The sequence below is a fragment of the Biomphalaria glabrata genome, chromosome 1 (assembly GCF_947242115.1).
Source record: "Biomphalaria glabrata chromosome 1, xgBioGlab47.1, whole genome shotgun sequence".
In the NCBI taxonomy this organism is placed as follows: Eukaryota; Metazoa; Mollusca; class Gastropoda; family Planorbidae; genus Biomphalaria; species Biomphalaria glabrata.
The window spans coordinates 72887639-72903143 of NC_074711.1; the positions used below are offsets into that span (position 1 = coordinate 72887639).

A 15505-nucleotide genomic window follows, 5' to 3' on the forward strand; every position below is an offset into this window, starting at 1 on the left:
TTTTTTGGTTCACTCTTCTGACTGAAGACAAAACTATAGAGACGCCAAAGAAAAAAAAATGTTTTTTAATTAAATTCATTGACACATTTGATTTGCCAGTTGTTGTTTTTTTCAACGCTTTTTTCCCCCCCTAACCGGAAACCTATCAGACATTTGGAAGGAGAAAAGAAGGATGGGATAGAAAATAGAAAGGTCTCAGGGTTCCAGTCAACGGCAGAAGGGGAATATTTCTCCTGACGTCTTATCGATCTCAGAAGGTCAACAGCTGCCTGGCGTTGTGGGCAGGGAAGCTGACGTGGTAGTATTCATCCCCCTTCCCCTCTTTGCCCATTCTGGTGTGAGTGTTTAGTGCAGAAGGCAGTGGTATAGTAGGCCAGTGTGAGTGTATAGGGCGAAGGCGTGGAGCAGAAGTGAAATATGTCCGAAGATTGTATCATGTTCTGAAGACTTGTACCGTCCATTGTTTCACAAGGCCGGTCAGTGCTATCCCAGACAGTGAGAAGTACATGAGAACTAACTGCTGGACAGAACGTGATGACCAGTGACTATATTTGCTCATTCATTTATGAAACAAATAGTTCTCTATATAGCAACCTGTTACCAGACATTCCATTATATAACAAATAACTCTCGATTTAGCCACCTATTACCAGACATTTCTATATAGAAAAAATAGTTCTCTATATAGCAACCTATTACCGGACATTCCTATATAGAAGAAATAGTTCTCTATATAGCAACTTATTACCAGACATTCCTTTAATGAAGAAATAGTTCTCTATATAGCAACCAAATACCAGACATTCCATTATGTAACAAACAGCTCTCGTTATAGCAATCAATAGCTATAACAGATAAACAGAAACATCTAAATCTTGTTTTATTTTTACAAAGCTTATATCAACTCTGTCTGTCTGTCAGTCTGCCTGTCAGCCTCGGTACACATTTTAATATTGTGCACGTTATTTCTCCCACTTCCCATCCTCAGAACAATTTTAAATTTCGCACAATTATTCAATGTTTCTAAGAAATATGAATAAATAAAAAATTAAAGAGTTAATTAACTAGTGGTAATTAATTAGTTTTCTTTTGATTTAAAAAGGAAATAAATAGTACAATATTAAGAAATAGGGCGTTAAATTTGCAGTTCTTTCCTTTGCATTTATTAAAGTGAAGTATGTCCGAAGATTGTATCATGTTCTGAAGACTTGTACCGTCCATTGTTTCACAAGGCCGGCCAGTGCTATTCCAGACTGCGAAAAGTACACGAGAACTAACTGCTGGACAGAATGTGATGACCAGTGGCTAAATTTATATTTTGCTTTTTTTAATGCATGCTTTTTTACATGTATAATAACCTGATCTGGGTAGGGATAAGGATAATAAGTGAAAATTAAAGTTTTGTATTAGAAAATAAATTCGTGTTTGCATTTTATTCATTCTTTACTAATTTACAAAATCACGATTAAATTAAATTTACTTTACGAGCCTTGCATGTAGCGAAGTCAACATTGTATTTGTAATATAGATCTTAAATTTTAATAATTTCAGAAGATTTCCAGGATTTTTTAAAAAATTGTGTACATTTGGAATTCCAGGAGATTCAGTTATAATTGTATAATTTAATAATTTACACATAGAATTAGCGCGGGGCCTACGAAAGTGCGGGGCCGACTGCGGCCGCATAGGTTACAATGGCCTAGGGCCTGCGCTGACTTGTAGTTCATAAGCAGATGTCATTTAAAAAATACGTATTTAATTACAAGCATATCAGGAATAGCGAAAACATTATACCCATATTTTATATATGTAGAGAAGACATAGCAGTTTATTGTTCATCTATGTATGACAATATGCTGTAAGGTCACTTCACCGTTTTAAGTTCATAGTATTTACCATATTACATATGTAAAACTTAAGATGTCACATGACTGATTGACTTATTGTTTTGTTGTTGTTGAAGGCATGGCATCCTGTGACTTTATTAAAATAACACGAGATGGATTCGTTCTACCTGATACTAACAACGAACACAGTAGAGTTTGAAGTTCAATCGTCATTTCACTCGAAGCACACACACACACACAGTGAAATCTTGAGTGAATACAAGAGTATCAAACTAAACACATACACATACGCAGATTACTCACCCACACACACATATAGACACAGCGTACACAACAAGCTTATAATGTGTAAAATTCAGAACATCATGTCAAAGACAGGACGCCACTCAAGTCCATTTAATTTCATCGATTTAGCTCGAGGACGTAAGGGAGGCTAACTGTTAAAAACATCTCTAGGGCCTTTTTTAGCAGGGCTTTAAAGAGGGGCGGACACTAGACTTGTGAGTTAATAGCTTCTATCTCAGGAGGTAGAAAATGCTGGCAGGAGCTATTAGAATGTCAAACTGAATCTATTTAGAACTATGCGCTTTACTTTTCAATAATTCAGCAAAATAAATGTAAAAGTTTAGTCTCTTTTAATGTTTAAGTGATGTAATTTTCAATTCATCATATATATAACGTCATTGGTCATAGGTTGGAATTATGAAATTTATAGTAAACTACGGAAGGTGAAAGCCAGGGGTCTAACATCTCTCGAACAACTTTGTGACGCAATCATTATATTTCAATCACAAGATTAAAAAGTCATGCTTTCTAAATTGTAAACGAAAAGATATCTGCTTAAGAAATTGGAGAGGGGGCGATTAATCGCTTTTTTTGGGGGCACTATAGATAGAAACTGGTGTGACTGTATCTTTACATATAAATTGTTGGTGTCTTACCATTAAAGACAGCGTTGTTGTTTTTTAAATTCAGTTTCTACTTTATGAAATAATTAGCATTCACATGTTGGCATTGAAAAATTAAGTTTAAAAAAATGGCTAATATTTGGATCGAAAACACGGCATTCGTTCTATCAACTTAACCAACAAGCCATGCAACTATGTGCACAAGTTGAACCTGAAATAAATCCTTTTTTTTTTTTAACTTGAGTTTCTGACTTGTATTTTGATATTCCCTCGCCATTGGTCTTCTGATTAGGAAGGACGTATAAATTAATAGTAGGAATGGAAATTAATGGAAGTAATTTGTGTTTTGACAACTTTTCTTACAAAAATATTTTTACAAGATGAAGTCTTCATATTAGTCGCCCCCTCTCCAATTTCTTAGGCAGCTTTGTGGCAGAACATGCTTGTTTTATTTATCTTATCTTATAATTTAAGACATCTAGTCACTTCCAGTTTCTGCTACTGGCTCAATAAATATTATTTGCTGAACGAATGAATGCGATATTTTCTGATGTTCTTTACGCAACTCGAGATTTGTGTCGCTCTAATAGACAAGCCATGGGAAATCCTACAAATGCGACGCTCTTTGATGGATTTGGCTCTAGGCTTAGATCGATAACAAGGTGAAATAAAAGCGTGTATACGATAATAATCCAATACAACTTTTGATTAAATGTAGATTTTCCTATTGGAAAAGTGACCCTGATCATCGTAATAAATTATTATAAGCGTGTGACCCAAACTAGACGACTTAGTGACTGGTCTTATCTTATCTTATAAAATACAGACGTTACTTCAAAAAAAAAAAAGAAGATGATTACGTCCTACACGTGGTCAATCTAGTCATGTATGTTAATCAATGATTTAAATTCTGCCAAGTCAAATGTTTCCATGCTCTCGTTGTATTAATGAAGAGAGAGCATTTGTATAAATTCGTCCTGGCATATAGAACGAGAAATGTGCCTTTATCTTGGTGTTTTTACTGAGTATTTTATTAGGTTTTGTTTTTGTATTTGAAGATTATGGTTCAGTGTTTTATGTATAATTGCTACTTTTCTTTTGAGTCTTCTATCCTGAAGGCTTTCTAAATTTAGTGATTTTACTAAAGGTGTTACTCTAGTCAAATGAAAATATTCTTTTGTTATGAACATCACTGCTCTATTTTGTGCCTGTTCCAGTTTCTGAATGTTTTATTGAGTTGAGGGTTCAATAAAACCGTAACCGCGTGAAAGGTTGACACACTTCTGTCTTAGAAGAGAATAACAAAATATTATAAAGTGTATTCATTAATTCACATGAGAATACTGACCCCCCCCCCCCATTTAAATCCATCTTGTTTCTCTCTCTTGTATCTGTAAATATTTCTCTCTATTCTGGAAGATGCTCAAAAGGGAAAGAAGAAGAAAGAGAAAAGTAAACATTGTTTCTCGACTTTTTCATGAGGATCCTACGTTATTTTTTTATGGAGGGTGGGTGGACAGCTGATCTCAAAAACAGCTCTAACGATTTCCCTAGAAATCTTGAGTTGATGTATATTGCTGAGAAAATAATAACTATCTCGTTGGCCACTCGGGAAAGTTTTGACCGTGATAATTTTTCAAAGTAAATCTAAATGCTGATCATTGGAATATTAAAAGGTGTACTAGATCTATACATTCGCTTCACCAAGATTCATTCTCAGGGATAAGGCGGAAAGGGGGGGGGGTAAAAATGTTTTAAAATGTAACCTTTATAAATTTTTAATAGAAAAACAATCGCTCAATAAGCTACATAAAGGAGGTATTGTGTTGTTTTTTTTAATATTTTAAATATTTTTCTTGTTATTTAGTACAAAATAATTTCGAGTTTACGAAAAATAATGTTTTGACTTAACGCACTCCGTGTTTGCTGTTTTTATTTTTGACAATGCTATTAGAAATAATAATTTGAGAGAGAGAGAGAGAGAGAGAGGTTGAAGATGTTATTTAAAAAATATGATTGTTACTTTAACATTTTACTGTAGATAATCTAAATGTTTGCTCTCTATTTACACCACTGTCGTTTACGCAGTTGCAAAGACTCCACTATTTTATAGATCACTTGCAAGTGCTCTGTAACATAAGGAAGTTACGAAACAAAAAATAAATTGAGAAATGGAAACAGCAAGCACAAGCCACAAATCAATCAGTGCATGCTTTGGCCTCTTTTCAGATCAATACGCATGTAAACCTCCAAGAGGAGAAATAATTAGAGTCAGCTCTTCTAATGACAAGCTCCGCCTAAAATTGTTGATGGTTGTTGGTGTTCTTTCAACAACCAAAATGTAAAGTTTGATCAAGTCTGTTACTTTTTAAAAATATATTTGATAAACTTTAAATCATGAATTAAATTGTGCTTCGTTAATACAAATAAATGACAAATCCATGACTTTCAAAACGCAGTTACCAAACATTGGCAATCTTTTCAAAAGACAGGAATGAAGAGAGACGGTGGACAGATCATGTGGGGTGAACCAACGGTCCAACAGACTAAGATGAAAGTGTTCAGAATGCAGGGACCGTTAATACGCTATGTATTGTCAAGGGCTACACTAAATTGAATGCATTTTTTAACACTTAAAAATCAAATTTCTAAGTACTTCCGCTTGTAGTACTAAGTACTTTTTATGATTTAGTTGGCAGCGGTGATCTTTCAGTATACCTAATATTGCCTCTACAATACTCCATCTCGCTTTCTCCTTTGTTTTTTTTTTTCTAAGCTACTATAGTAGCTTGTTTAAACCTGATATTGAAAACCCGAAAACTGAGCCAAGCTTACGATGAAAAGTCGACCCACATCCCCCCAAAAAATATATTATTAAAAACATAAATACACCATTTTCGCCTTGTGAAATTATCTTAAATTAATCAAGTAAGTTTCCAACTAAAATTTAAAAATCTTCATTTATGGTCTGGTTACAAAATCTGTTTTTAAATTTTAAATCTGTACACTCACACGCTCATGTAAAACATTGTAAGATCTTGATTCAATCGCTTTTCACTTTCTATGGCTACTTTCAGTTGATATCGGAGAGCATCGCTTAATCGAATACTACTTATGCACAAGTTCTACCAAGAGTTTGATCATCAGTTAAGGAAGTGTTTATGTTGAAGTGTGCGGGGAACAATTAGGAGGATACAAATGAGATCGCAACATTCAATCTTCGCACTTTCTGGGCTCCCTCACTAAGCCTTCCCAGCAGCTTACCAAGAACTATACAATAGACAATAATAATTGTTCAATTCCTTTGCAGATAAAAAGTAACTAATTAATTGATAAGACAGGACACGTCTTAGGTAGTTGGAGGCCCTAGACAAAATGAATTAGGTGGTCCTAAATGAAAAAGAAAAAAACACCGAAAAATATAATTAAGCAATGAATTAAAACCTTCTTGTATCTGTATCTTAATCAACAAATAAAATAAATTTATCTAGCACGATTGCCGTAGCGATCCGTATGGCATCTTGAATCATAGAAGACACTTAGAGTTAGGATAGTAGACGTGTCATAGAGTTTTATGAGATTTAATCAAAGCTTCGCAATTTGTTATTTTAAAAAAAATCTTTTGAGTCCTTGCGAGGCTCCACCAATCAGAGGCCTGAGGTGGCTGCTTAGTTTGCCTATGCCTGAGACCGCCCCTGGATAAGAACTAATAATTATTACTAGTTCTAGGTAATACATTTCTTTTATTCTTGTGCTACTTAATTCAATCAAAATTTAATATACTAACATAAAACAAGCAAAATATTAAAATACTTTAAAAAAAAACAACAATCAAAGCTTATCAAAGAGGAAGAACTCTTCATTTACGACTATATCTCTCAATAATGTAGAAGTTCCCTTTTTCGATATCAAACAAAATAATTAATTACCAATAATTAATTGACTAATTAATAATTGTTTTAAATTTATTCATGTCTGTTAGGTACAATAAATAATTGTTTACAGCTTCAGATTGATCCGAGAATGAGTGTGGGGGGGAAATGACGTATGCAATTATTTCAGGGGACAAAGCCCCACATATTTAGCCATACATCTAAATAGCAATGGATTCATTCCCTGTGTTGGTATCAAACACCAAAATTAATTACCAGTAATTAATTGATTAATTGCAACGTTTTTAATTGATTCATGTATATTATCCGCCATTGAATAACAGTGCAAAGTTTCAATTTGATCCGAGCATGGGTCTGGGAGAAATAACGTGTTCAATTTTTTTTTTACAAGACAGGGTGAGTTGATATAAGCTTTGGACAAATTAGAAGCTCATTAAAAACAGACAAAAGAAATTCTTATTAATTCATGACCCATTCTGTTTTTATTTCAAAGTATAGAACAAAACAAACAAAGGATACGCTCTCTCTCTCTCTCTCTCTCCTTTGGTCCCACCTCCTATATTATGAAAAAAAAACAACTTTTTGAAAACCACTATGTTGGAATTGAATGATTACATTGATGAAATAATTCATTGGGCTTATTAAAAACATAAGCCAAATCTATTAATTATTTCTCTTCTGAAATAATTTGTCTCATATTAATAAATATTCAAAGCATTGAAAAGAATACATAATTCAGCAATGTTTATAAAATAAAAGGTCTTTTGTTATTGTTTTAATTACTCTCCCACAAGCCAGAAATCTCATTGTAGCGATGAATAGCTCAACGGAGAGAAAATAAATCGATAAAATATTCATCCTTTTGACAACAATAAAACCAAAGCCTGGTCTATTTGAAGACTACATTGGTCCCTGCTTTAAATCCTAAGATATGTGATGTTAATCTCTGTGTTAGCTGGCGTTCAGAAGTGTATTTTTACTTACATAGGATAATGCCACGTATAGAACCTTGACATCCGCTTACTATAACTAGCCTGCAGCGAGAGCTATTTCCTCGATTCATGGATCATTTGTTTGGATGATTTGCTTTAGTCTGTGGTTGGTTGTAGATTTGAGTACTTTTTATTGCATTCATTTTTGTTGTCAAAAGAATTAAATTTGTTTTATTTTTTGTATGAGTTTAGAAAATATTCAACTTGGTCCCTTACTCTCAGATCGAGGTGCACAGATTAAACCCACCCAGCAGAGTTATTCTCAGATTGAGGTGCACAGATTAAACCCACCCAGCAGAGTTACTCTCAGATTGAGGTGCACAGATTAAACCCACTCAGCAGAGTTACTCTCAGATTGAGGTGCACAGATTAAACCCACCAAGCAGAGTTACTCTCAGATTGAGGTGCACAGATTAAACCCACCCAGCAGAGTTACTCTCAGATTGAGGTGCACAGATTAAACCCACCCAGCAGAGTCACTATCAGATTGAGGTGCACAGATTAAACCTACCCAGAAGAGTTACTCTCAGATTGAGGTGCACAGATTAATCCCACCAAGCAGAGTTACTCTCAGATTGAGGTGCACAGATTAAACCCACCCAGCAGAGTTACTCTCAGATTGAGGTGCACAGATTAAACCCACTCAGCAGAGTTACTCTCAGATTGAGGTGCACAGATTAAACCCACCCAGCAGAGTTACTCTCAGATTGAGGTGCACAGATTAAACCCACCCAGCAGAGTTACTCTCAGATTGAGGTGCACAGATTAAACCCACCCAGCAGAGTTACTCTCAGATTGAGGTGCACAGATTAAACCCACTCAGCAGAGTTACTCTCAGATTGAGGTGCACAGATTAAACCCACCCAGCAGAGTTACTCTCAGATTGAGGTGCACAGATTAAACCCACCCAGCAGAGTTACTCTCAGATTGAGGTGCAAAGATTAAACCCACTCAGCAGAGTTACTCTCAGATTGAGGTGCACAGATTAAACCCACCAAGCAGAGTTACTCTCAGATTGAGGTGCACAGATTAAACCCACCCAGCAGAGTTACTCTCAGATTGAGGTGCACAGATTAAACCCACCCACAGAGTCACTATCAGATTGAGGTGCACAGATTAAACCTACCCAGCAGAGTTACTCTCAGATTGAGGTGCACAGATTAATCCCACCAAGCAGAGTTACTCTCAGATTGAGGTGCACAGATTAAACCCACCAAGCAGAGTTACTCTCAGATTGAGGTGCACAGATTAAACCCACCCAGCAGAGTTACTCTCAGATTGAGGTGCACAGATTTAACCCACCCAGCAGAGTTACTCTCAGATTGAGGTGCACAGATTAAACCCACCCAGCAGAGTTACTCTCAGATTGAGGTGCACAGATTAAACCCACCCAGCAGAGTTACTCTCAGATTGAGGTGCACAGATTAAACCCACTCAGCAGAGTTACTCTCAGATTGAGGTGCACAGATTAAACCCACCAAGCAGAGTTACTCTCAGATTGAGGTGCACAGATTAAACCCACCCAGCAGAGTTACTCTCAGATTGAGGTGCACAGATTAAACCCACCCAGCAGAGTCACTATCAGATTGAGGTGCACAGATTAAACCTACCCAGCAGAGTTACTCTCAGATTGAGGTGCACAGATTAATCCCACCAAGCAGAGTTACTCTCAGATTGAGGTGCACAGATTAAACCCACCCAGCAGAGTTACTCTCAGATTGAGGTGCACAGATTAAACCCACTCAGCAGAGTTACTCTCAGATTGAGGTGCACAGATTAAACCCACCCAGCAGAGTTACTCTCAGATTGAGGTGCACAGATTAAACCCACCCAGCAGAGTTACTCTTAGATTGAGGTGCAAAGATTAAACCCACTCAGCAGAGTTACTCTCAGATTGAGGTGCACAGATTAAACCCACCCAGCAGAGTTACTCTCAGATTGAGGTGCACAGATTAAACCCACCCACAGAGTCACTATCAGATTGAGGTGCACAGATTAAACCTACCCAGCAGAGTTACTCTCAGATTGAGGTGCACAGATTAAACCCACCCACAGAGTCACTATCAGATTGAGGTGCACAGATTAAACCTACCCAGCAGAGTTACTCTCAGATTGAGGTGCACAGATTAATCCCACCCAGCAGAGTTACTCTCAGATTGAGGTGCACAGATTAAACCCACCCAGCAGCGTTACTCTCAGATTGAGGTGCACAGATTAAACCCACCCAGCAGAGTTACTCTCAGATTGAGGTGCAGAGATTAAACCCACCCAGCAGCGTTACTCTCAGATTGAGGTGCACAGATTAAACCCACCCAGCCGCGTTACTAACTGGCTACTCGTAAACACAGACCTTGGCCTGCTAACATGTCTGTGACATACTTCAATATTTGTTCTAATTATGCAATACACTTGTCTAGCAAAGCAAGCACTTTTAATTAACCTTATAAGTTTGCCTTCTTGTCTTGAAAAGATCTTTTTTGTTTTTCTTTCTTGTTAAATAGAAATTCTTATCAAAATGTGTTTTGCTCTTGAAGTATACATACCTTTTTATTTCAAAAGAGAGTCGATAATTTGAAAAGCCTGGTCCCACGTTGAAGCCCTGTGTTGTTGTTTTTTGTTGTAATTATATCGGAGAGCAGGGTGTGTGCGTACACGCAGTCAGGCTCAATATTTGAGGATTGAAGCGAGTTCACGTGTTAGTGACTCATTCAGCCTCATTTCCGACATAAAACAACTTTATGGCTGACGATTTAGACGAGGAGGGTGCCGAGGGAAGTGGCGTCGTCCTTTCAATTGGGTTTCACATTCACATATCAAATCGGAAGACATCAGTCACACATCATTTGGTTAGAAAAAAAAAACAGTCTTTTTGATCGTTACTTCTGGTGAAACTTGTTTTTCTATTATTTCTTTGACAAACCAAGACAAATATTTTCTTTCATTGTAATTCAAACTGGCAGTATTCATTGGAAATTAGTCATCACTAGTTCCTCGGTTTCGCCAGACTAGTATATTTATAGAAATACTTGTTTACTCTAGTCTTTGTATGTTATTCAATACTTTTGTATAGTTCAGGAACAAAATCAGAATCAATTCGTGAGATACACGAGCATAAAGGGATAATAATAAAATATAATGTTCTTTCACTGAGAGTAATCATTAACAAACATTTCAGTACCACTAGGTTCATAACTTGATAAGCAACTCCTATTTGGCAATAGTGTATCAGTCACGGGGTAGAGTAGAGTCGGAATAAGGGGCAACCTCTCCTCTTATTTGCTAAATAAAAACTTTACTTTGAATATTCACAGAAAAAAAAAATAGAAAGAAAACAACAATTAAAATAAAATTACAATTAAAAAATTTAACAAAAATGTTTTACAAGTTTTATTTTTTTAAACCTATATGTAATAAAACAGTGAAATATAATACATTAGCCATATATTATCTGCAGCCCGCGGGTCTTAATTTTCATATCACTGATATAGTCACCGCTATAGTGTATTAGAAACAGCTATAGCGAACGAATTTATGTAAAAATGGTTTTGAAACACAAATTTGAAGGTTATTTTTATTAAGTAATGAAATATTTTGTACGTTTATATATTGGACCTAGGGTTCGAAAGATTTAAGTCCTGCGCATGCGTAGCCTTTCGGTCTTGTCTAATGAAAGAAAAGCACAATGAATAGGATATTAAGTAGCCCTACCCCAGGACGTCTAAATTCGCAGATATAAGGAACGAATTTATGTAAAAATGTTTTTGAAACACAAATTTGAAGGTTAATTTTATTAAATAATGAAATCAATGGACAATATTTTGTATTTTCATGTGTCAAAGTAAAAAACTTAAAAAACTATCTTTGCAAAGTGTAGTTCTTAAACATTAGATATAGATCCTTTCGGTCTTGTCTCGTTTTAACATGGCTATATGTGACGAAGATCCATGAAATAGTAGGCCTAATATTTTCATAGAATTGGGCAACGTTTTTTTTGAGAGTCTTTAGCTTGTTTTTGGTCTACTTTACATAAGCTACTATTACAGTTAGTACCCAAGGAACATTTATGCCAAGTTTTATCAAGATTGGTCAAACGGTTTTGATTTCTATTCGGGACATACATACATACATACACCTTACTTTATGCTTTATATGATAGATAATACCTGAGATGAACTCCAATTGGTGACAAGGCAGGGAGACCTAGGTCTCCCGTAGTGCCCTGGTAAGGAACTCTGCTGTTTGGCGTAGTGCCTCGTAGCTTCCATACAAATTTAGTAAACCACTAGATACGTCCTCCCGCAGCTCGCGGAGCTGCGGACACTCTTGCAAGACGTGCGCCACCGTCTCTTCTGATTCCCCACAGTGTCGGCAACGGGCATCAAAATTTGGCCGGAACCGGGCGAAGTACGCACCTATGGGGCAGTGTCCCGTGCGCCACTGCGCTATTGTTGTTTGTTCCGACCTTTTTAGCCTCCACCACGGGTCCTCTCGATTTGGGCGGCGCATGTGCTGCCAGACTCCCCTGGCAGTGTTGGAGTCATCCCAGGATTTCAACCACTTTTCATGTACCCACTCTCGTATTATTGTCGTAGCCTGTTGGAACGTACTTGGCGATTCGAAAGCGGGCACGGCCAGCGCTCCTTCTCGTGCTAGAGCATCAGCCACGGCATTGCCCCTCACGCCGCAGTGCGAGGGCACCCACTGCATAACGATGACAGCTCCAATAAGCAGGCGGATGTTATTTGCGGCGCCTAATGCCTCTTCCACCAATTTGGACTTTCCCCCGAAGCCAGCCATGGCTTGGAGGCAGGACTGGGAATCGGTAACCATTACAACGGTAGTCGCAACGGTTATCTTTTCGCGCAGTTTTTGGAGCACGTGTTTTAGGGTATTCGTAATCGCCGTTAATTCAGCATCAAAGCTACATGCGGCGAGGCCGCATGTGCCTGATAGCTTTTCAGGGTCCAGGTCTGGGTAACAGATATAGGCCCCATACCCAGCTCTTACGGGGTCCTTCATGACCGACCCGTCTGTGTAACAGTATATGGCATCGGCCGGGTAGGTCTTTAGTGTTTCCAATGCCATTTTTCGAAGTAGGTCCGGGTGTGTGTGTCTTTTTGTGGCCCCCTCCAACCCATGTATAGTGAAATTTATGGGAGGGATGGGCTGTCTCCTCCAGGGCGGGCACGTGTTTATCCGTCTAATTGGGACCCGGTCAGTGGAGAGGCCAGCTTGTGCACTCAAATTTGTAGCGCAGTGCATAAATGAGGTCCGTTTAATCCTATGTTTTTCTCTCCAATGACTGACTAAAGTGTGGGTCGGGAGCCCTGGTTCGCCCCTTTTGTAGCGTTCCAGGGCAGTTAGCACGGCGCGCTCTCTCCTCAGGCTGAGAGGAGCCACGTTGGACATAATTTCTGCAGCGGAGGTTGGGCTCGTTCTATAGGTGCCGCAAATGAATCGGAGAGCCTGGGCCTGTACACGGTCGAGTGATTCGAGGGCTGTCTTGCTTGCGTACACCTGCACGGGCAGGCTGTACTCAATTTGGGACCTGACAGCCCCTGTATACAGTGTGCGGAGCGTGTCAGCTCGGGCGCCCCACTTGGTACTGGCTAGCTTTCTGAGTAACCCCAACTTCTCCGAGGCCTTTCGTTCAACATCCTGGATGTGCAAGTGCATTGAGAGCTTCCTATCTAGTGTGACTCCTAGATATTTTGGCGTGTTTTCACGTTGGAGTCGCAGCCCACCGAGTTGGAGCTCGAATGGGGCCCCAAGAATGTCGATTCCCAGGCTGAACAGGCTCCAGGTCGTTTTGGCAACGTTTATCTGAATCTGCCATTTTGAACAATACGAGGAGATGGTTTGGAGGTCGGCTTGTAATGCTGCCTGAAGTTGGTCAGCTTTCTTCCCGGTTGACCAGAGGACAATATCGTCAGCATATAGCAGTTTGCGACACCGGAGTGAGCTGGGCAAATCATTAAGATAGGCCATGAAAAGGATACATGAGAGGGCGGATCCCTGGGGTAACCCTCTTATAGGGGTGTTTTCCCCACTAAGAGAGTACTGGAACTGTGTTCGTGTTTTCCTCTCCGTTAGGAACTGTTTTATCCAGTTGTAGGTCCGCCCGCGTACGCCCATGGCTCTAAGTTTAAGATAGAGGCCTTGCTTCCACACCCGGTCATATGCCTGTTTTAGGTCAATAAAAACTGCGTATGTGCTCTCGGACCTCTGGAACCCGTCGGCCACCTCCTGCATGAAAATCGTGACCTGGTCGATCGGGCTCAAGCCTGCCCTAAAGCCAGCCTGCTCTGGCGCTAGGATACCGGCACTCTCAAAGCTCCACACGAGTCGCTCGCTGACCATCCGTTCTACTATCTTGCCGATGATAGATAATACCATACAATGTCTACATTAGACTAAGAAAAAGCCCAATTAACAATTTAGACATGTGCCTAATTTATGACAGTGGAGACTGAGCCCAGGGCTTCACGTTCCAGAGGAAGGGACAGGGAAAAAATAATTGTCAACATCTTCCATTTGTAACAGATCTGTTCCAACGTTTCATGTATCGAAACTTTTCTAGCAATATTTAGTCGATATTTTCTTTTCAAAGCAAGTGAAAATGATTGTTAACTTGTGCGAGTATTTCAGATTGATAAACCTAAAGAAAAAAAAAACAAAACAAAAAACAAGATAACAAAGGTAGTTTCTGTTTCCACATAAACAGTGGATCCGTTTTTTTTTCTTTACAAACACGAGAGTGAAATTGCCTTATATTCATACTATAAATACGTAATTATTTTACAATAACTTAGAGGCAGAAACGTGAGCTAAATATGAGGAAAATGAAAAAAGGAGTGACAGAAAGAGAAAATGTGTGTGTGTGAAAATCTGTGAATATATGTGTGTGTGTTTTTGTAATGTTCCATATATTCCCCTTCGTAAAACTCATCACGTCTAGTTGACAACATTATAAATTTAATTTCTTTGCTTGTATCTGCGATTTTTATAGAGAACATGCTGAAAGAGACTAAAAATGGAAGACATTAAAGAATGAAAAAAAGTTGATTAAAAAAGAGTGAAAGAGAAATAACAAACAAAAGTGTGTATTAGAGAGAGAGAGAGAGAGAGAGAGTAAAAATGTGTAATTGATGAGTTATTTACACTTTTTAAACAGAATATATTCTAGAAAGGTAAGGAGTGAGAGAGAGAGAGAAAAAAAGAGAGAGAGAGAAAGAGAGTGAGAGAGAGAGAAAGTGAGAGAGAAAGAGAGAGAGAGAAAGAGAGTGAGAGAGAGAGAGAGAGAGAGAGTGAGAAAGAGAGAGAGAAAGAGAGAGAGTGAGAGAGAGAGAGAGAGAGAGAGAGAGAAAGAGAGAGAGAGAGAAAAAGCTCTAGTTTTGTTTCCTGTTCACTAATAACTATCAACTTTAGTTGCTAGTCCTTATCTACCATTACAGTAGAAGGAGGTCCAGGTCCTACCTTGGGACATCATAAAACACCACACCAGTGAGAATGCAATAGTTCTTCTATCCTCCATCTTGGAAATAAAGAACGAGAACTGTGAAAGAATCACCACTCTTGCCTGGAGGGCGCCATGGCTAGTCTACCACCAACCTCCCGAAATGTAAAGGGCTGAGGGCGGAGTGATGGTCAATATCACTACAACACGAGAGAGGACACGTAACTACCAAGGCGCAGACAACTTCTTCAAATAAACTACATTGAAACTGCTCACTTGTATTTTAAACTCGTTTTTGTTTCTGCCTTTATTTTCTATTGCCCCAATGCTACTATATTTTTTTGTAGTATTTCTAATAGAAAAGAAAAGATTCTAATATATAATAACATAGAATTCTTAATAGCATTAA

General features: G+C 38.3%; 1 protein-coding gene across 2 annotated transcripts in view; it reads right to left on the reverse strand.

Moving 5' to 3' along the window:
• The window catches only part of LOC106057710 (hemicentin-2-like), a 35239-nt gene extending 19954 nt beyond the window's left edge, over window positions 1–15285 (reverse strand). The window contains exon 1 of one of the 2 annotated variants that reach the window (XM_056013165.1): window positions 15117–15285. In XM_056013165.1, the coding sequence (XP_055869140.1) occupies window positions 15117–15174 (58 nt within the window). In that variant the 5' untranslated portion in view covers window positions 15175–15285. Of the gene's footprint in view, window positions 1–10183; window positions 10313–15116 lie in introns of those variants that run through there. The other variant, XM_056013172.1, reaches the window with a different exon arrangement.
• Between the last annotated feature and the right edge of the window lie 220 nt (window positions 15286–15505).